The 23,488-nt window shown below is 35.1% G+C and overlaps 1 protein-coding gene across 4 annotated transcripts in view; it reads left to right on the forward strand.

Annotated features, from left to right (window-relative positions):
* FMN2 (formin 2) overlaps positions 1-23,488 on the forward strand; it is a 181,234-nt gene that overhangs the window by 46,342 nt on the left and 111,404 nt on the right. For 3 of the 4 annotated variants that reach the window (XM_072035606.1, XM_072035607.1, XM_072035605.1), the window contains exons 4-7: positions 1,796-1,943; positions 7,029-7,096; positions 18,235-18,267; positions 21,504-23,194. In XM_072035606.1, the coding sequence (XP_071891707.1) occupies positions 1,796-1,943; positions 7,029-7,096; positions 18,235-18,267; positions 21,504-23,194 (1,940 nt within the window). The remainder of the gene's footprint in view (positions 1-1,795; positions 1,944-7,028; positions 7,097-18,234; positions 18,268-21,503; positions 23,195-23,488) is intronic. The other variant, XM_021275158.4, reaches the window with a different exon arrangement.

Below are 23,488 nucleotides of genomic sequence, written 5' to 3' on the forward strand. Positions count from 1 at the left end.
TCATGTTTTATTACCCTGCTAATGCATCCCATCTGTACCATAGCTCTGAGACCTACCATGATTTTTAACACATCTTAATTCATGTAGACTAATCATACTTCAAAACTTATTTGTTCAATGATTATGCTATATTTTTGAAGAACTGGCATGCTGAAATATGTCTAGGAGTAGTTTAATTGTCTTCCTCCTTTATATTATGTCAATATCATCTACAGTCTGTCATTTTCTGTTTTATAGCTCTGTAACCCTACAGGTAATCCCCATTGAAAGTTGACTATGCTTACCCAAGTAACCCTCTGCTGTTCTCTGTGTTCTTTGGACCATGTATGTCTTACAACTCTGAGCAACGTAATGGGCAACAATATTTTGTTCTGGTTTGTTACTGAATTATTTTACCCTTGTTGGGATTTTGATTGTGCAGAAAAAAATAAATAAATGGCATTCATGGCTAAGTAAACAACCTGATGTGGTTTTGTATTAAGCTTTTTATTAATTTGCTTTAATTGAAGGTCTGTGTCTGATTTTTTACGGTGTTTTTTAATAGAATAAGGTCTTAATAGAATAAGGTCTTACCACTCTCATCACAACTTATGTTTAGGCAAGTAGAAGCTTAGTCATACGAAGTAGATATTATCCCAAGAAGTATTAAATGGGTTTTGTTATTTCCCCTGAGTGTCTTCAGTACTTGTTTAGGATCTGTGTAAAGGAGAAATAATCAAAAGTTGTAAATCTTAAAAATGAAGAATGCAGCAAAACAAATACATATTACCAATATTTTACTTAGACAAAAGTGTGAATGAGGGATCATAAATGTGATCTTTGTAAGAAGATAGTACTGCATGATATGACTGTTTTTATCCTGTGACTTGACTTTTTCAGTTTTGTACTATAGTATTTTGCATGTTTCCAGGCCAAATACTAGGACATTCATGATCTTGTTGTGAGTGTTTTTTTTTTGTAGAGTTTACAGTATTAAAAAGGTTTAGTCACAAGGTGTGCATGTTGGTGTGCATACTGAGGATTGCAACAAAAACTGCTTGAACTGTGGTCAGCTAAACTTTCTTCTGGTTTAAAGCATAACTGTTTGCTGTGCCTTTCATCAGACAGTCTGGATGTCTCCTACTTTTACAAAGCAGATTAAATTCAAAGCTATTGAAAAACAAAGATATATTTTGATCTGATCCTAGAGGATTAAGAATAATTTTTTTTCCAAAAAAAGCCATCTCACCTTCTTAGCTGTCTCTCTATGAATATGGAAATGTAAATGACAAAAATTAACAGAGATTTAAAGAATAAATATCTCCATTCAATTTATGCTGAAATGTTTCTAGGAATAGTCCTGCTTCTTTTCTGGCTTGCACATTTAATATAAAACAGTATACAGTATGGACTGAAATATTTTTTTTTCTCTTTAAACTGTGAACTAGTCCTATGTAAAGTAGTACAGTTGTGATGGACAGAAACTTATCTCTCTGAAAAAAGGAGAGATGTCAGAGTTCTTCACATGCTCAAGAAATGCAGAACTGTATTCTAGCCTCTTGTGCTGCAGATAAGTAAAAGTTTTGTTTCTCTATTGTTAATAGAGATAATTTCAAAATCAGAACATTCAGTTCTTTTAATGCAGGTTTATGCAAAGTCTTTGTAAGAAGATGAAGAGTATATAAAGAAGCCTGCCTTGATATAGGGGTGGATAATGAACTATTTGTATTGGAAGCAAAGGATTTGATATTTTGAAAATGTCTTCATATATGAACTCTTAACCATATTTTTCTTCTCCCTCTTTTTATAACCATAGCAAGACCAGCTGTATACTTGGGCTGCAGTTAGCCAACCCACGCATTCATCAGATTACGCTGAAGGAAGCTTTCCAAGGAGAATTCCATCTGTGTGGCCCCCACCCAAACCACCAGATGAAGAACAAGGACTCAAAATTACGGAAACAGGTATATTCTTGGATGCAGACAAGATATATGTATGGCACGGGGAGTGAGCTTCTGCCTTTTAGAATCCAAGATAAGACCTTAATATCTTAACTTGTAAGACATACCTGATTTTAAAGATCTTGTATTAGTATCAGAAATACTGTTAGCTGGTATGAATCTAATAAAATATTCAGCAAAAATATATGCCTTTTGTTAACAATCAAGATGTGCACCTGGCATCTGCTGACTAATGGATTTTACCAGATATTTTGACCTTTGTTCTTTTCCAATTTTATATTCCTTCAGAGCCATGAAATATGGGTACTTTTCTATTCTTAAAAATATGGAAAACTTCAGAAGCCCACTGGTGTTATATTGAAAATTATTAGAGTGGTGTAAGTTATTCCTTCGTGGATTCAGCAGTCCCCTGCTGACAGAGAGGTAGGAATAGTGTGTCTGAAAAATAAACTGAGGTCTTGTTTAAAAAAAAAGTTTATCTTAAATTTTCATTAGGTTATTCTACCAGCCAATTCCTGAAATCTTCAGCATACTCAAAAAGCTTTTGTCCAGTTGAGAATTGAACAAAATGAAAAACCCTCTTGTAGCTTACGAAGAAATTTAGAAGAGAATTTTAAACCTGTTTTCTGTTACTAGTGTTGATGGGCAAATACCGCAGGTTTTTAAAGGCTTAGTTTTGCATTAGTATTCAATGGCTCTCATCACTTTCAATCTCCCATGACCTCTATGGAGAGCCACTGGGTATTTTCAATTTTTCCGTTTCCTACCACTCCTTTTTTTCATTGCTTAAATTTGAAGAATTAAGTCATTATTTCAACAAATCTCTTTATTGTGCTTGTAGCCTTTGGGTGGAGTTAATTTCAGATTTCCTTCTTTTTGTGACTTCTCTACCACTTCCTCTGGAACACAAGCAAAGTGTTCCTTGCATGGACATCATTTGTCATGGCAACACTTCTCTTTTACTGGTATCACTTATTCCAGTGCTCACAAGCAAGATAAGTGGTGCCAACAAAAATGCAACATTGCTATATTATTCTGTTGATGCAGTGGCTTTGTGGTCAAGGAAACATTTCTGCATATCACTGGTACAATTAAGAGTGTAGAACACTCCAACAACTGGGCTACTTCAATAGTCCAATTTTTGACTAAAGATCTACTATTTTATGTAGTATTTAATGAGTGTGGCCATATGTGGTAACTAAATTAATTGCCAGGTACTCTAAGAAGAAAGATTGTGTTTCTTGGAGATTTAGCTAATGGATGTGTGATCACAGTTTCTGTGAACAGACTCTGCACTTGAAAGACAAAAGAGAAAATGTTTGTTTTTTTTTCACTATATTACTTTGAGGTTTTATCATGACAGCAAGTAAACGAGTTTGTTGTTTCTAATATCTAGATGAGCATAGATTTAATATGTTTTGAAATACATTTTTTTAACTTATTTTGAAAAAAAATACATTTTTTTTCTTTTACTATTTTTAATTTACTGAAGTACTATTTGGAAGAGTACTTCAATCACAATGAATAATTAAATCTATTCATCTTATACATTGCTTGTTTCCATCTAATCTTGTTCTATTTAATATTGTTCCTACTGCATGTACATAATGTCTATAGTATTTTTTCCTTAGTTATGACCCTCTCAAAAACTGCAAATATTAAGAAAATTGGATTAGAAGTAAAAGGGAAAATAGTGTATTTTACCACTTCTAAATGGAACATAAATAGTTCTCAAAATTTACTTGAGGTGTTGACTTAATAAATAAATAAATAAATAAAATATTACTGACATTTTATTTGTTGGTGTGAATTTGCAGGGTAGAAAAGGAAAAAAAAAAATGTTCTGAATACAATTCGGGTAGATAAATAATTGAACTTTTTGTTTGTTTGCATGCTTGCCATGTGGAAGAACCTAGAGGTGAGTGATATTCCATGTGAATACTAAAGGGTTCATATCTTCAAGATTTGTAATTAAATTGTTTTATGTATAGGTGGCCTTTGAAACATGGAGAGGGCAACAATTATTTAAGGATTTAAATTAATATAGCTACTCTACATACATTTTATGATATGTATTGTTTTTGCTGTATGTTTAAACGTGTACAATATTAACACTAGAGTTTAAAAGCAAAAACTTGCATTTTAGACCAAAGTATTTATCCAGAGAGGAATGTAGCAGGATATTTTTATATATAGTCTTTTTATTGCTATCATCAGCAGGACAGCAATACTAGGTCTTCAAATTTTAAGTAAGGTAAGAGGAAATTCTGCAGGGTGCTAGGTAATCTGTTCCTAAACAAGCGAAGTATCACTGTTTCATATAATATATATTAAATAGCTTTGGTTTCATATAGTACATATTAAATAGCTTTGCTGTGCTGCATCCTGTGGAGCATTGTTAGGTTCAAGAGGCTATTAGAGTGATCAGATTTTTTTTTGTTTTATTTAAAAAAAGAAGTTTGGAATTATCTAATATAACTTTGGGTTCAGTCAGCAAATACTCCTACCAAAAAATATTGTTCTGGATTCAGAGAAGTTTTTGGACAAAATCTGTTGATATCATGAACTAAATGTAGTGGTATATACATGTAAACTGCTAATTTTCTATCTGATGATCCAAAGCCTGTTTTCCTGGGTTTGGAAATCTGTCAAGGTATGGTTAGCCAAGGAAGTTCTCTTCTTCCAAATAATTTGTAAAACAAGTATCTGACAGTTCCTTATTTTGAAAATGTTAAAACTCCCTTCCTTAAGAGAAGACAATTGTTTTGGTTTGAGTAGCCCTGAGACTTGAGTGACTAATTTGTTGGTATCATCCTAAATTTGCTTCAGTAAATGGAGTTATGTAAAAGTCAGCAACAAGGCATGATTTATCCATAATCAAAACATATCAAAGTGGGACGTGATGGGTTATTTCTAGTTAATGACTGCCTATCCTCATCCAGCCTTTTATAATTGGGAAAATTCTGCCACATAAGACTTGAAATGTTGTTTTAGTAAACAAAAAGGGTAAATAAATAAATAAAAGTTGTTAGTATTCAAGTGGTAGCCTTGCAGATTATCTGCCTCTGCCAATGACACTTCCTGCTTACACACCTCACCTCCCAACAGACGGGATTGTCAGAAAGCTGTGAGGAGGCCAAATGTATAGGAATTAGGTATGTGGAGTTTTTTGATCAAAATTGTTCCCATGTTCCTGCAAATAGTCATCAGATTTGCCTGCTATTTAGTGGTACCCTAGGAAGGATGCATGAGACCTTCTCTGGGAAGGTATAAGAAATTTCTGTTCTTGTGATGTGTACAAAAGTACACTATGACTAATTGGAGGCATAATCCACATAATTAGCAGCAGCTACTAAGATGGTTAGAAAACTTCTCACTGTGTAGCTGCTGTGTCGTCCCCCCCCACCCCCGTTACTAATTATGTCCTAAAACAAGGGATTTATTCCTTGTTTATTCCTTCCTCAAAATTACTCCTAAAAACAAGGAAACTGAAGAACAGATAGGGTAGGTTTTTTTTTTGTTTGTTTTTTGTTTTTTAAACCTGCAAAAAGCATAGAATAAAAAACTTATCTTAATTCACAGCCCTGTGTCTTAACTACAAGGCACTCTTTCAAAATACATTAAAGATATCTTTGTTATTCTTTGCAATAACTTATAAAAAAAACTTGAGAATCCTGAATGTGTATTGGGTTGTTATATGCTTGTGTCATTTTCAGCACAGAATTTGTGATTTCCTTCATTCAGTAGGTAATCAAAATGCATCACTGCACAAGCAAAGCACAGATATGCAGCACATGCTTCTCAGTGAAATAAATATTTGCACAATCAAGGTTTTAATGTAACTTTTTATAGTTAGGTTTAGTTGCATTTTTTATTAAAATTGAGATTTCAAAGACTAATAGTTAGACAAAACCTAGATAATTATTCTAAACTAAGAAATGAAATTCAGTTTGGGGGAGCTTTATGCTTTGCCTATTTTCGGGGGGGAGGGTAGAGAGGGGGAGCACAAATAAAAAGTTTTTAGTCCCACATTTTATTTTTTATTGCCTGGAGATCTGTGGTTCTGTTTAAAACCATAACTGTTCAAGTATACTGTCTAAAGAGTAATTAAATGGAGAAATTCTTAGATATTTATTAGGACTCTTATGAGTTATTCTGAAGTAGAAAATAATAGAAAAAGGTACTATTGGAATGAAGTACTGCTGTCTTTCAAGGTAAATGAGTATTGTGGTCAAAATTCTGAAAGTCAAATAATGCTGTTAATGCTGTTTCTTTACACAAATGAGAGGACCATAGACTCAAAAGGTGAAGAATTAGTTTTATATCCTCAGCTTGAATGCCTCCAGTTCTGGGAAGCTATGACTGTACAGTTTCACAATAAGTGTACAGTCCCAGACTATCTTCATACTGCTAAGATGCCAGAGAGGGGGACTAATATCATTGGGATGAAATTGAGATTTATCAAAAGGTATTTAGTCTAGTAAGGTCAACTGTCTTTCAAACAATTTTAAAATGTGGGTTTAGATCTGTATCATTGTCTGTTTCCTAGTGGCCATCTCAAATTTTATAGTAGAATGAAGGAGGGCCTGTGGAGGATGTCAAAAAGACAACATATCTGCCAACAGTAGTCAGCCTGTTTATGGGTTCTAGTAATCTTTTATGAACAGATACAATCTGCAGATCTGAAGGACACAGATACATCTTAATGAGGTTGGATGGGAAGAATAAGCATGAGAACTATTACTTAACTTTTTGTTGGATAAAAATAATAGAGCCATAAGTAACTATTTTTCTTTGAAACAGAAATTTTGACAATTAAAGGAGTTCTTTGAAGATTTGTGGTAGGCTTCTAAGACTATACCGTTTACTGTAGAGTCTTACTAAATACATTGCATGTTGAGATCAGACTGGCTTTATTTATATATACAACCTGCTTAATTAACTTTAGATGCATAACTTGGGAAGTGGGAGATTTAATGGTTTTCTTTTTAATTTTGTCTTATTTTCATTAAATTCTTAGTATGTATTTTGAAGGATCAGTGGAATCTATGTATATTGTAAAAGCTATACTTTTTTTTTTTTTTTCAGATTCAGAGTTGAAATCTACTATACTAGAAACAGAAAAAAAATTCATAGAAGATGTTCAGCAGGTACAGGTAAGATCTTGACAGAAGTGTTCTATCTAGCATTCTGTAAACAAAAAAAATGGAAAAGACATACTACAGACACTTATGCAATAGCTCTTATTTGTGTAATTAATTTTCAGAATGCGAACATTCAGAAGCGTTCTTTAAATCTAAATTTTTATTTCAGAATACTCACATGCTCCATAGCGTATCTAGATGCAAAGATTCAAGGTACTTGCCTACCTAAGATGATTCTTGTGAGATGTTATTGTTCATTCAGAAGTAATGCTTGGTTCCAGAGGTCTGATGGTATTGCCAAGAAATAGTGATTATCTAATATAACTAGATCTTCTCCTGAAGATTGTGTGAGTAATGGTGGCAGAGATTTTTTTTTTTCAGGGAGGGTTAGGGCTGACCGTTTTTTGCCCAACCCTCTTCTTTTATGCTAATGACTGGGTGCCTCAAGCATTGCTGCATTGAGCAGTATTTTATAAAAATGATCATTGCTTTTGTTTTGGAGGAAGAAAATAAGAAATGCCTAGTGAAATGTATTCTCTTGATTGTTAGACTTGCAAATGCAGTTCAGGTTCAAGCAGGGATTTTATGAACATGAATGGGGGAAGGAGGTATATTACCTACATGTTTTTGTCTTATCAACAACATGTCAAGAGTTCTAGTCAGTTACTTAAGTTTTCTAATCTCCATAATTAAGAACATTTGAAGACTAGATTTTTTTTTTTAATTTAAATTTATATCATAAAATTATTCTGCATAGCAGTATCTTAAGTGTAAATTGTAAAATATTTGTCCCATGCATTTTTTTATTTTACTTCAGTATTTTACTACTTTTCATTAGCAATATTTTTGGCTTTTTTTTAAAGCTTACTCATATATATCTAGAAAGACATTGCACATAAAAGCATATTTTATCAGTATCTAGAATTTTAATTCACTATGATAATTTTTTTTTTTTTCTGGAAATTTAATGAAAATATTTATGACTGCTTTGGTACTTCCCCTAAAGATTTAATTCGCTTACTATTAGAATGAAGTTTAATCAGCAGCACTAGAACACTGCTTGGTTGCCTGAACAAATAAAGTTTGGTGTTTCTTCTGTCTTTAACTAACCTATCATGTTGACTGATTAATGAATTGCATTTGCTGATGCTAGAGATCACCATCCATCTTGCTTAATGTTTGTCTTTTACAGCAATAATGTGAACTTGTTCCATTCTGTACTATTATTCATCAATGAAGAGCAGCAATAAATGCTTTGTAAGCATGATCACCTCATTGACAAAACATCATTTCAAGTTTTTGCTTTACTATGTCTTCATTCTGGTTTCCGTTGAAAATCAGAGTGGAAGTTACTTAATGTGAGAAACTCTCAGTGGATACAATTAAGCAGTCCATAACAGTTGAGTGTATCTATCTCTCTCTCTATATATATATATACATATATATATGTGTATATATATATAAAATCTACAAAGTAGAATGGTAAAAATAACATTTATTTCATTGCTTGTAGATGAACTTCAGTCAGTTTATTCTTGGTGTGATTTGTACTTTTTAAAAAGTGATGAAACACTATGAAATGTCTCTACTTAAGACTAAAGAGGTTTCTTGTATTCTTCGTCTAGTTTGTGTACAGGTTTTCTTTCTGAAGAAAGCAAGCATTGGCTGTGGTTAGGCAAGTAGGTAATAACACAGAGGGGTTGATCTAGTGTAAAATTTGATACTGATCAACTGAGTTTACTCATAGACTTCCTTTGTACCATAAATCTTCCCTGGGAAAAGACATTGCCCACATGAGATAAAAATAATTGGATATGGTCAATATTGACATAGAAACAAATGCAAATGTAAAATGATGCTGATAAATTATCTCACTTATAATAAATCATTGAGTAAAAATTGCAAAAATACTTCTAAATTAAAACTCTTCTCTCTCTCTCTCTCTCTCTTTCTCTCTTTCTCTCTCTCTCCTCCCATCCCCCCATTGATTCTGCACTTTCTCACCATTGGAAGGGCCTATTTTTTGTATATTCTGACAATTTCCTTACCTTTATGATGTAACCTTTATGACCATAACCTTATATTTTGCAGCATAATTTCCTGAAGTTTTAAGATAGCTATCTTTGACTGAAAAACAGCAAATTTTAAGAAGTCACAATTTAAAAAAAAAAAAAAAAAAAGGGGGGGGGGGAGCATGGGGGTGCTTGTTTTTAGTGCAGGAGGAAAATAAGAGAAACTGGCATCCATTTCAACTCCTAGTTTTGAAATGCCAAAAATGAACAACAATGTCTACAAGGTCTTCTCAAAACAAACAAATTTTGGTTAGTCCTAAATTCTTTAGTGAATGAAGAAGAGAAACTCATTTAGAAACTTGAGCTTCAAACCTGATGTTGCGATTTGGCAGCTGTACTTTTGTGCAAGAGCCAAGTTCTTTTCTCTTTCACACCCCTGATCTTCTATGGTACCATTGCAATTTTCCCTACACTTTAACTCAAGTTTAGTTTGTTTTATTTTATGTGGTAGAGATGTAACACAAAGAAAAAACTTTTTCTAACTGTGAAATGAGTATGTGCAAACTAAGCCTTGTTAGTGGGACATCACAAAAACAAAACTTACAAATTGTATGACAGTCATCTAAATTCCTTGTTCTCTTATATTATTATCTTAATTATTTTAAAATTCTGTTTGTTTGTTTTTTTTTTTTTTTTTTTTTGGTCATTTACAATGAGTGTCTATTCTTAGTATCACACAAATTTATAAAGAAAGCCCTGATTGCATTTATTTAAAGGTCAGCATACAGATGTAACGAATTGTTAATCATTCCATTGAAGATGGCTGGTCTCTGTAATCCTATCTCAGGAGATGTGATTTTGCCAGACTGATCCAATTTCTAGTAGTTTGGTTCTATGATAGTTTACACTGAGTATCTAAAGCATAATTACAGTGGAAAATTTTGCCATCAAAAAAAACATTATGCCTGTAGCATTTTAAGTTCAGTTGTTCATTTTGGTTTGGTTCACCTCATTTCAACCAACAAATAATCCCTCAACCAAAATAATAAGCCTTTTGGAACGCCGTGTACTTCAACAAATAGTAACAACCAGACAACATTTTGGCAGCTCTCAGGCACTAAAGACAGATTTATGCTGCATGGTCTGTTGGTGCACTTTCCAACAATATCATAGGGAAACAATTCTAGCTTTAAAAACCTTAAATTACAGGACACTTTTTGCAATGTCGAATATACTTTCTGCTTTGAAAATATTATAATTCTGACTATTGGAGTGTCTCTGTAGAATATTTCTAACTGCTACACCTTGATGACAACCCTTTTCCCTGTTATTATTACTTAATGTCATTTGGAATGTTCTAATTTTGACACGTAGTAATACTGGAAAAAAAGTTTGTGTATCCTTAAACATAAATGTATAATGTGTCCGTCTAGAAATTACAAAACGTTGGATGGATTGGGGCTTACATTTCATTTTATTATACAGTGTCATAGCTCAACTTTGTCTTGGAAACATGCATGCTGCTCAAAACTTTCATAACTGAAAGTTCAGACTGATAGATAATGTGTAGAGATAAGGTGAGGTAAAGAAGGTAAATGTAAGATTTATCTGAAATGGGGAAATTATTCTACAATCAAAATTTTTTTTAAACCTTTATCATTTTTTATGACATGGCTCTCACCAAGATAGAGGCAACTGTAAATGATACTGGTTAACAACTGTGTTCAGTAGAAATCAAAAAAATTATTTTGGAGCTCATGAGGTAAAAGTCCTCATGCTGTGGCATATTATTATTATTAACATTTTTTGCTCTGCTTCATTTTGCATGTTCCTTCTTGAGATGTTCTTTCAGAAGGGTCCAATGATCCTGGGAACATATGCTACTCCTCTTATATCCTTTCACTACTTGTCAGATTACTTTTTGAAACAGAATTAGTGGGCAGGCAATGAATGTCTCTTCTAAGACTCTAAGACAACTCTTTTCCTATAAAAAGTATTGCTCTAGTGTTACAGGAGGGAAGGAAAAAAAAAAAAAACATACCCAGGGAGGTAAAACAAAGTGTTTTCATTGAGGAGAGAATGAAAGAAGCAAACTTCCTGGAAGTATTCCTTATGAACAAAATGATAATGAATTCTACCTGTTGCATTTTGCAAAGTATATATTAGTGGTCTGTGTCCTCACAAAAAAACAGATATATCGTTTTAAGGAGAACTGTTGTCAATGTAAACTTCCTGCAGTGTCATGCCAGCATATCCCAATCTCAGAAAATAAAAAGCTGCAAAAAGTTAGATTTATTTTTTTTTTTAAATTGACCTTTTCACAAAATTATCTAGATTTGCAATGTGTGGTGCAGCAACTTACATTCTAATTTCAGGCCCAATGTTTAATGTTATAGTTAGGATATTTTAAATTAAAACAGGTGAATGTCACCAAGCATATGTAGGCATATTGTGTTCTCTTGTTAGCACTGAGAAAAAAATACGCTTTATCAAATATGTACAGAAAGGAAACAAACTTTTTGTGATGCAAGAAATGATGGAAACCTGGCAGAAGACTTTACTGCTAGAGTCATAGGAACTGCACAAGTGCAGAACAGTTTACTTGGGCAGTAAGGGGGAGGCTAACCTTTGTTAAACCTCCCAGACAAATCAGATATACTCTGTCTTTTAAATGTTTTTATGCGGAAGTTTCCAATGTTATTAATGTAGATTTCTTTGCTTCTTGAAATTAGAATTTACTTTCAACTTAAACATGCTGCAATTTAAGGATTTGGTTTCTTGTATAGAAATCCTAATAAGTGCTATTTTTTGTCTTCAGGTAATAGATAAATGAACTAAATTTTATTATATTAAGTGATTGACTAAGAGTGTCTGATATTCTATTCTCTGAGATGAGACCCCAATATAGTTTGTGAGATTCTGTTCTTCCTCCTGTATGACCTGTAGCTGAGCTTTATGATTGAAACCCTGGTTTCTGTTAATGTCAAAATTTCTCAGGCCCCGAAGGAATAAAGGTAGAAATAATAGAAATGAGGGAAGAAGCGTTCGGAGAGCCTGGAGGATATTATAAAGAAGTCGGGCTACTCAGCCACTAGATGGCAGTTAAGTATTTTTGAAGGGACCGTGTAACGCACTACTAAGTCATGCCCAGTGGAGTCCTTAAAACACTGTTCGGTGAGAATACGTATATTTTTTTCTTGGTCAGAAAGTGGTGGCTTTCTGGTAGCTAATAAGTTAGCCTCTAAAGAGTACTTGCATTTCTCGAGCTTAAATCTGACCAAGGTTTTGTAGTTGGAGCATCTCCCAGGGCTAATAACACCAGGTCCTAAAAATAATAATAACAAAAATCCTGAAATATTGAATGTTCAAAAAGCACTATGCTGTCATTGTTAAGGTGTTTTGTTGTTTTTTAAGACAGAAAAGTGAGCACACTTGATTGATATAATCTACAAGGCTTCTAAAAATCTTTCTATAATGATTACTTAAAAGCTTTACTGTTGAATTACCATCATGTAAATAGAAGTCGATTTTATGTTAGACATATGAAATGAATAAAAAAGGTGTTTCTTCAACCATAATCCTGAATCTTTTTCATTAGTTCTGATGAGGGAGAGAAATAAAAAAACAAATACAAGGTGTGATTTTTGATCAATTAATTGATACACATAGAATATAGGTCATAGACACCATATTTAAATAAAAATAAATGGTGTCTAATACATCAAGCCTGCATGGTGGCCAAAAAAAAAAAGTCAGCTAATTCTCAGAACAAATAATATTATTTGGTATCCCAACTTCACAATACTTGGATAGACTTCCTTTGTTTTGCATGAAGGCAGTGGTTGCTTCTTTAAAAGAAATATTGGTATAATTTTCAGTGAAGCAATAAAGCACCCTTTTGCACTCTTCCTCCTGGTGAGACTAAAAATTGTTTTGTTCTAATCTTTCTTCTTAATGTTCATGTCAAGATCAAGTTTTACTTGTACATTCATTTCAGTTTGAAAGTTTCTTTATTCTGTTTTTCCTCTTTGATACGTTGTTTCCTACCTCAGTTACATTTCTGAAGTAATATAAAGATCACAGATAATTTAGAGCTGAATAGACATTAGGAGGTCATGTTGTTCAATCCCTTCCCCACCAGCACCCTCCCCCAAGCAAGGCTAGCTTAGATATTTGGTCATGTTTCTCAGGACTTTGCTTATCTCCAAAGATGAATCTGTGGTATTCCTGACATGTACTTCCTGCTTTGCCTAGTCAGTGGTGGAATGATAGACTTTATGATTACCTGCTACATTTCTGATGTGATGGTTTATCTTAACAGATAAACCTTTTATCTTATGTTTAAGAACAGTTGAAAATATGTGGTCTAAAAGCACATGTTCTAGAATTAAAAATAAATATCATAGATTCCTAGTTCAAATACTGTGTATTTACAGGTGTTGATTAAAATAATTATCAGGAAACTGCTGGACAGCTTCAAGTGCTTCATCTGATCTCATGACAGACAGACTTATGAGAATCTGGTAGAGCAGAATATAATTTTATATAAATAATGAACCTTCTGCACTTTCCAGTTTGACTATGCTTTATACTCAAAACCAGAGTTCTTTTTCTTTTCGAGTACAACTTCTTTGAAAAGTAGCACCAACCTTAAAGTTCTGGAACGAATAATATGTGGGGTTGCAAATTCTGTACAATGGAAGTTAATCAGGATTTACAGACAGTTCTGGACTTACAGTTGTCACTGATAACAAGGAGAAATGAATTAAAATGAGGTTTACTTATTTTAACCAGAGAGACCTCATCCAGTTAAAATTGGGCCATGATCTAAAGATTAAATTCTTCTACTTCTGTCAGCATTAGAGATCAGGTGTTACTTTACAATTATATAGAATCTGAGAATTTCCATTGGACCCTATTTTGTATGGAAGAGAGATCAGAAATTTTCTTCAAAAAATTAATATTTCTTTAGTTTATACATATCCAAATTGAGTTTTTAAAATGACCATACCCGAATGAGAATTCAAAAGTAAAGTTAAGAAGAATATTACTTATATCTACTCTTTGTATATGAAACAGAACTTTTTGACTAATTTTTTAAAATCAAAACAGTTATCTATTTTAATCTGGCATAAGTAACAATAGTAATATCACTTTCTTCTGTTTGTACATACATGTTTGGTTTTTTTTACATTTTACAGTTTTTACTTAAGCCCTCAAAACATAAAACTCACCTCTGATCATTTGATTTGTGATGTATTTTATTTAATGTTATCCCACCAAAAATGATACATCTTTGCTTTTCAACTTTCAAAGAGTTAGAAAAGCTGACTGGCCTTCAGCCTGTACCTTCAGCTCATTTGTGAATACATTTGTGAAGAGTGGTTCCATCTCCCCACACTTTTTCTTTAGTGAGTAGCAGGCTCATATTTCAGGGTCATGAAGACTATTCTTCCACTTCTACAAAGATTTATTCTTACTGTGGATACTTTTTGCTGGTTATTCCCTGCTGGAAGCCTGAAACAAAAGCAACATGTGAACCTCCCATTTTGTGGTCTGGCTGAACTTTTGGATAAGAGTCGTGCACTGTGTAGAAATATCAAACTCCAGGCATTACCTATCAGTATATGCCAAAGTTCACCTGGAAAAGCATATATATATTTTTTCTCTCCAATACCACACCATCAGAGGAAGAAATTACAGGCATTGTGAGTCCTCCAAATTTATGTTAAATTAATATTTCTATTTAGGCAATAAAATCCTTTCTGTTTTTTATAGCATAAAAACTAATTTAGTTGCTCTAAATAAAGAATACAGAAATAACAGAACGAGGTAGTTTTCACAGTGGCAACTTCCCAGAATACTGGTCCATTTCAATTTGAACTGAAAAAAACAAGGAACAGCCTAGTCTAGAACAGTTCAAATCCTTTCTCTAGTATGCCAATGTAGTCTAAAATGTAGTCATACCTCTGTTCAAGGTATGCCAGATTTAGTTGTGGAGATGGATGGTTTCCTTGGCATCAATACATGGGAAATCTTTTAGATTTGTTAAAATACTGTAAAAAAAAAAAAAAAAAAAAAGAAAAAAAAAAAGAAAAAAGAAAAAAAAAAAAAACATAGTGAAGAGAAGAAAGGAAGTGTTTTGCCACATGAAAATAAATCCAGAACAGTTTTATCTCAACTTTTAAAGAAATCCTTGACACTTAAGGTACCTGCTGCTTATTGGATTGCTGTCATAGGTGGCTAGGTTTCAATTATCTCTTCATCTGCTGAAAGACCTGAGTGTAACTAATTCTATTGTAGCAGTCTGTGATTAATGGCAGAGCACCTAAAGAGGCAGGAGAAAAAGGCATAATAAGGTTATATCAAAACTAAGAAAGATAAGTTCCTCTCTCCCCCACCTTATTATTTATGCACTTTTTTTTTTTACACTGTGGTGAGTGACAGAACACGTAAAATGGAATAATAAAAACTAGATGGAGGGGTAAAACCTTCTTGAAGTCTTTGTTTATGGCTGCACTGTTTCACGCTTCTCTAATAATGACATCTCAAATATTCTAGAAGAGAAACCTTCAAGGTTCGAGTTTTTTTTTTGTGTTAATGTAGTTTTTGTTTTATTTTCTATTTCATTTTAAATAAAGCAGAACCAAAAGTTCCTGGGAAGTCAGGTGGAAAAATGCTATTTGTGCCGACTAAAAATAATATTATGTAAGAAGACAGTAGTTATACTTTACTGCTGTCTAGCTTCTAGGGTAGTCAGTGGTTCTGTGAAATTTTATCTTGTTTTGTCTTCAGTCTACGAAACCTCTTCTGAGGTTGCTATTGTAGCAGAACTTGGGGATAACCTATGGTCATATTTCACCTCAGTTAAGAGCCTTATGACTACAGAGAGAAAATTCTGCAGTTTTTCAACCTTTGTTGCATCTTATGTTTCTTGACTAAAAACAGGAACTGAAAAGAAACGGAGTCTTATTCTCTGAAGTGTGCTTAGTCCAGGGATAAGACATTCAAATAACTGCTCAGGAACAGAAGCTTTAAGAAATTGACTGAGAAGAAACTTTGGAACTTTTTTCTTCTGGTCACCAGTTTTAGAAGTTGGCATTTTTAATGCATACATCTTTGGTAACATCCTTGCTCCTTACTGATCCATTTGCTTAACTGAACTGTTTGAATTGCAATAATTATTGATTTCTGCTTTCTTTTTTTTTTTTAACGTCTATGATAGGATACGAGAATATCTCAGCTTGTTAGACATGTTGTGTCTTGTTAGTTTAGGAAGAGTTAAATAGGCCCAATGCCAGCACAGTGTGAACTGGTGTAATTCACTGGTTGCAGTATGTCACTTGTGTCACTGTGTGGGAGATTAGCTGAAATCCACCAATTAAAGTTTATCCTTTCAGGAAGGGCAGAGCATTGCACTTGCTTTCCAGGGCTTGCTTGCTCAACACTGTCTTGGGGAGCTGCACATCGTGTTGCATTGTGGTTGTAGGAAGAAACATGGAGCATAGCTGAAATTGTTCTGAAAACATATATTTGTCCCCATATACACACCTTCAGTATAATAAAAACTTCTTGAAATCAAGCTTTGTTATAGTAGTCTAAGGAATAAACTGGTATCCAATACTAATTCTGCTCCTTCAGCAGTTTTCCCTGAAGTCATTGGCATGTTTGTCAGCTTTTGACTGAATTTCTACAACTGTAAAACCCATGTTGCAATGGGTTTTGAGGATTCAGTGAAATGAGAGAATAAATTAGATGGGTGCTGAGTTGTTTGAATGCAAATCAAGTGACCGTCAATACTTCTCATTTCTCAATAGCTGTAGCACTGAGAATTCTTGCTTGTATTATGTCTCCTTTCATTAAGGCTGGTTTGCAGATTCAAGAAATACCTTTGAAAATGAGTTATCTTTAGAAAGTACTAAGCAGATACTATTTTTTTCAGTTATTTTTTGTTTACTGTGACACTACTTTGTGCCCTTCCATGAGCGAATGCACTCAAAAAACAAAACAAACAAACAAAAAAATCTTAATTTGCATATAAAGGAACCTTTTATTACCTGGGTGGTTGGAAGGAGTATCCTTCCATGTAAGTGGGTGCTGCTAGTGCCACGTTCTGACTTACGGGAAGAAACTAACAGATCTTTGACTTTGCCATCTTAGTCCTACTTAAGTGTGTGCTGGTATTTCATGTGCATGCTTGCAGTCAACTAGCAACACAGTTAATGTCTTTCAGGAAACAAACAGTTATGACAAAAAACGGGGAAAAAAATAGTATCAACCTATCATCTAAATATGAATTCCAGCCAGAGAGGAAATTTCATGACACTAACTGACAAATTGCTGAAAATGATCAAATCACTGATGCAACTTCTAATAGGCATTAACTTCTAAAATTAAATTATAATGTGCCTATTTTCAGATATTCCAAAAATTCCATTAAGAATTGCCATCCTGTTTATTTTTCCACAGTGTTTTTACGCTATGGCTGTTCATAAAGTATATAATTGAATGCATATTTTTATATATGATATATTCAATATATTTATATTATCCAATACCAATATATACATATATAGTCTAGGGGTAACTTACACAGATTTTTTTTATATTTTTTTTATTTTTTTGCCTGGAAATTCAGTCATGGAAGGGTTTGTAGGTTTCAGACACTCATCTAGTAAATCTGACTCACTAGAAGAGGTAGCTGTGGTCTGAACTTCTACAATTTTTAAGATCTTGGACATGTTCTATCTACATAGATCAGCTTTTATGCTGGACATCTGATGCACATACGTGGAAAACATGACAAAATTGGAATGAGTTGGATGTAATGTACAGGCTTTTTGTACATGTGCAGATTCAAATATACAACCTTTACACAATAAAACAGTATTTTCAGATCTGTTCGATACTGTACACAGACAAGTCTATCAGTAAAACACAAGCACTATCAGGCCAGCAGTCCCAGATGCATTCAACTCATTGAACATGGAATGTGTACAGCTTGTTTGAGAAATGCTGGGCACCGTGCTATAGCCATGCACCTGTGGATGTTTATATTTTTTCCCTACTCACGACTTTCACACAAGTCACCTGGATAAAGCAAGGCTTAAGCTTCCACCTTTCTTTCTTTCTTTACAGAAAGAAGACTGTTCCACAGTACCTGGGTCCTGGGTAAGAACTCTAGGCAAGACAGAGTTCCCACATATTTCTTTTAAACCCCGTAGGTTTCTGCAGTGGAATTGTCCTTTGGATTAAAAGTGAACCTTATTTTCATGATGTGCATTTTTTCATTCAATATTCATATCAACAGCTTGTATATTGAAAATTAAGTCCTCCCTTGCTTGTTCTTCTAAGAGAACTGTCTAAGTTTCATTTCTGATCACTCATGGGTTTTATTTTTGTGTTTGTCTCTTAAATTTCTTTTCTTGTTGAAGATAGTGGAAACTTGCAATGGCTTATGTTTGTTTGATACAACCATTTCTGAGGGTTAAAAAAAAAATAACTTTGGAGAAGGATTTTAAACTTGTTGGAGGAAAGGCAGAAATCTAATTAATCTAATCTGAGGATATCTTAAAAGGCAAAGTGTAAAATACCTTTTTCCACCTAAAATAATTACCGAAGCATATAAATATGGGTATTGTTTTTGAACGAAGTGAATTTTGGTTCAATGCAGTATGCAGCTCTTTCAGGATAAGTTTCTCAGCATTCATAGCAAAGTCTTGTGTTTATAACATGCTGTCTTTGTGAAAACCTGGATGTATTGGTGACTCTTACGTAACAACATAACAGTAAATTCGCCAAGTTGTTTGAAATACCGTGTCACAAGGGCAGTGGAAAAATAGTGTTTTAAAGCATGGAGTCAAAAGTTACTTTAGTTCATCAAGACTTTTTTTCTTGTCTTCAGTTGCTTAATAATACCACTTCATAGAGTTGTTTTTTTTTTTTTTTAACTTTAAAAATACCTCTTTTCTCAAAAGAAGTTTCGTCTACAAGAATACATTGTCTTGTAAAACATTAAATCCTAGATTTTTCCTGTAGTTCAGGTATAATTTCAGAATTCAAGGATTACCTTTTGTTATTGTGAAAAAAACAATCCAGTCGCCTGAATAAATGATTTTTTTTAAAACAGTGAACTCTTCTGAGATCAGCTATCACTAAGGTAACTCTTTAGGACCATTTATTATTGTCTAATCCTGTTGGCTATGCTTTGTTTACAGCAGAAAGTGATTCCCCACTTCACATAAATTGAAAAGTTATATCTGTCACAAAAGTGTTGGTAGATTGTTCTTTCAATTTAAAATGGGAGCTCAAGAGTCCAGGGAAACCGGAGTTGTTCTCAAACTGAAAATTACCATTTAGCCTTAGTAATCCTAGAAACAAATTTCCTTTAATGTTGCTTGTCGAAGAACTGATAGGTCTTAGTACTGTATTTGCAGGTGACTGGTAGGGTCACAGGAGGTGAAACAAAAGGATAGTAGTATATTCGCTTTTTCCTTCATAATGAATTTCTTCAACAAAAGAGTTGCTTCTACAAAACAGTGAGCTATTAACAGAAGCTGAGTGCACCCTGAGCACTCTGTAGTGGAAATGTCTTTTTCAGCCTTTTTTCCTTGTTATAATATTGTTTGCTAATGTCTGCTGTATTCATTCCTTCACTATTCATCAAAAGCCTTTTTGGATGTCTGGTTTGCCTTTCTATTCAAAGTTTGCGAGGGAGAACTAGTTATAATCTATAACTTGCAGTGCAAACTATGATTCCAGAAAGTTCAGTAACATAGGGGACTGTAAATTTTGATAAAGTGGCTTCAGCATCACATAATAATTGGTTTAGTCTAGTAGATACTTTAAAAAAAAAACAACAAAACAAAACAAAAAAAACTTTTGGGATTGCCTGAAGATAGCTGAAAAATGAAGATAAACATGAAATTGAAATGTTATGTTTAAGAACCAATTCTGTGTAGAAACAATTTAAGTATTAATGAACATACATTTTATTAATAGTCCCCAGCTGGAAATTAAACTTCATTTACCAGAAATAAAATTGACTTTTAAATGTTTCATGTGTCAAAGGATGAGATGAAAAACATCTTCCTGAAACAAATCAAGGCAATTAGTATACCAGGTATCGTATGTTTATTTGTAGGCTTCTTTACAAGACTTGCGAAATCTGAATATTTGAAAGATTCCCCATAAAGTAAGCCTACAGTCTCATCCATGAAGTTTGGTTTTGTAAAAGGAGGAAAAAATCACTAAACTGTTTTGACATAACAATTTGGGAAACCCGTTGGATGAAAAACTTAATCTAAGTGCTTGAACTGATGATGGTGACCTCTGCTCCAAATTAAAAAAAAATAAAAATAAAAATAAAATAATAATAATAAAAAAAAGAACATTAAAAAGTAAATGGGTGTAAGTAGAAACAAAAAATCTTTATTAGTAGACTTGGTATTGTAATGTCACTTCTATTCTATATCCTGACCAACTTTCCTAAATAAGCACTAATGGCAATTTCTGGTCTAAGTTGCTTCTTTTGCCACTTTTTTGGTAAAGAACATACTGATTGAATTTATTTTTTTAACTGATATTTATTTTAGAAGGAAGGAATTACTGTGCTGCTTAAGGCTCATGCTTTCTCTACTCAGTCTACAGTTGGCAGGATCAGATATTTCAGAGAAAGATATGAAAAATGTGGAAGCTGACAATTACAGAATAACCATTACAGACAGAAAGCTCTTTCTGATGATACTCATTCACAGTTTGTTACTTGGCAGAGAAGTTTCAAATTTTAGGTGGGAGGAAAGTTCTCACCTAATTTTGTCTTACTTCTTTCCTTCCTAAGCATCTGGTTGGAGAAAAGCATTGTTATCCTGTTCTGAGATTAGCTGCTTTCAAGAGGTTCTGCATGCCTAATCTGTATTTTATCATTAACGTATATGTATTGAAATCTAGCAGTCAGTTGTATGTTGAGTCTGTTATGCACAGTCCATGCCTTTGAAGAAACACATATTTTCAGTTAACTGAATTTAAGTATTGCAGTGCCCTTCCCACCATCATAGCTGTGTATCTGGGTGTACACACACTCTTACAGTACTAATATTCAATGTTTGATTGTTTTTTTTGGTCATGGTTATGTGGGGAGAGGGATTGCTCTGGATTTTTGTTAAGTGTAATCACAGTCCAAAACATATTCTTGCTGATGTGATGGTAGTTTCTTTCTGAAGCAAGTCATTTTCCTGAAATGTCTTCATATGCTGTAAAATGCAGCTAGCCAAAATATATTTTTTTTAAAGGCTTGTTATAACTGGCTTATTTCTGAAGCTCTGGAATACCAATATTCTTGATGTAAATTTTATTTTTTATAAATGTTATCTGATTTGTGTTTATTGCATGTTTATTTTCTCTTAAAGGATGATTTTGAGGTGAAATCAGAGGAGCGTGCCAGTGTCATCCAACAGCTTGAACAAACTATTGAGGATCTGAGGACCAAAATTGCAGAACTAGAGAAACAGTTCCCTGCTACAGAAGTACAGCCTGCTGGAAGGGAGCAGGAAAATGAGCATGCACACACTGTGTGCAGGGAACATAGTATTGTGAATCTTCAAACAAACAGAGAGGAGTATGTGCCCAGAACAGTGTCACAAGCAAGATCTGTACAAACATCGCCAACAGAAGATTATTTAACACACACAATGCCTTCAGCCAATGCACTGCCACAGCCCCCCTCACCACTGCACTTGGAAGGGGGAAAAAGTGCAGAGCCAACAGAGAACTTGCCAGCTCTAGAATTACAGCCCACGTTTTGTTCTGAAATCTCCTTAATTCTGTCTCCGAAGCTAATCTCGGTGCCACTGGATGGAAGCCAATCAGTACAGACTACATCACAGTCGCCTCTTCCAGGACCCAAAGTTAATTTGTCCTTTGCCTTTGAAGGAGAGACTAAATTTTCATCTGCTCATCAGCCTCTAAGTACTGGAAATGTGACTTGTAGTGAACATACTCTTTCTTTGCCCCCAGAGCCCACGTGTAGCATTCCCCCATCACTATCAGACACTGAACTTGCTGCTCCTGTAACTGGAGTGCATGGTCCTTCCATCACTGCTCTCATGCATGTGGCAGAAGTACCACCCCCACCACCTCTGCCTGGCGCAGGACTTCCTCCATCTCTTCCTGGCCCAGCAATGCCACACCTGGATCACTCTTTGCCAGGCATCGTGATACCACCCCCACAGCTGCTGCCTCCTCCTTCACCTCTGCCAAGTGGGGAGATAGCAGCATGTCCTCCAGCTCCCCCTCTTCCATGTACTGGAGTCCCACCACCACCACCTCTACCACCACCTCTGCCGGGAGCCGGAGTCCCACTCCCTCCTCCCAGTTGGGGCATCCTTCCTCCTCCTCCTCCACCACCACCTTTACCTGGGACTGCTATCCCTCCCCAACCCCCTCCTCTGCCTGGCCTGGGAATGTCAACACTACCCACAGCACCACCTCTGCCTGGAGCAGGAGTTCCACTGCTTCCCCCACCTCTACCCAGAGGGGACATCCCAGCCCCTCCACCTCTGCCTGGTGCGGGTGCCCCTCCGCCACCCCCTCCGCCACCTCTGCCTGGTGCGGGTGCCCCTCCACCACCCCCTCCGCCACCTCTGCCTGGTGCGGGTGCCCCTCTGCCACCCCCTCCGCCACCTCTGCCTGGTGCGGGTGCCCCTCTGCCACCCCCTCCGCCACCTCTGCCTGGTGCAGGTGCCCCTCTGCCACCCCCTCCGCCACCTCTGCCTGGTGCAGGTATTGCCCCTCCACCACCTCCTCCACCTCTGCCTGGTGCAGGTATTGCCCCTCCACCACCACCTCCTTTACCTGGTTTGGGGATGCCACCTCTAGCTCCGCCACCTTTGCCTGGAGAAGCACCACCACTTCCACCACCAGTCCAAGGCATTGCCTATCCATCAGTCCCACAAGTCGGTGGATTTCTTCCTCCTCCTTTACCATCTGGTTTATTTGCAATGGGGATGAATCAGGAGAAAGGGAGCAGAAAACATGTAATAGAACCTTCTCGACCAATGAAGCCTCTTTACTGGACGAGAATTCAGCTCCACAGTAAAAGGTAAATTATATAGTTGTGTGTCCTGGTTTCAGTTAGCACAGAATTAATTTTCTTCCTAGTAGCTGGTGGAATGCTGTGTTTTGGCTTAGGATGAGAAGAGTGCTGATAACACCCCGATGCTTTAATTGTTGCAGAGCAGTGCTTATACTAAGCCAAGGACATCTCAGCCTTTTGCTCTGTCCTGCCAACGGGCAGGCTGGGGGTGCAGTAAGAGCTGGGAGGGGACAGACCCAGGACAGGTGACCCAAACTAGCCAAAGGGGTATTCCATACCATCTGACGTCATGCTAAACAA

Source organism: Anas platyrhynchos, chromosome 3, assembly GCF_047663525.1.
Source record: "Anas platyrhynchos isolate ZD024472 breed Pekin duck chromosome 3, IASCAAS_PekinDuck_T2T, whole genome shotgun sequence".
NCBI lineage: Eukaryota > Metazoa > Chordata > Aves > Anseriformes > Anatidae > Anas > Anas platyrhynchos.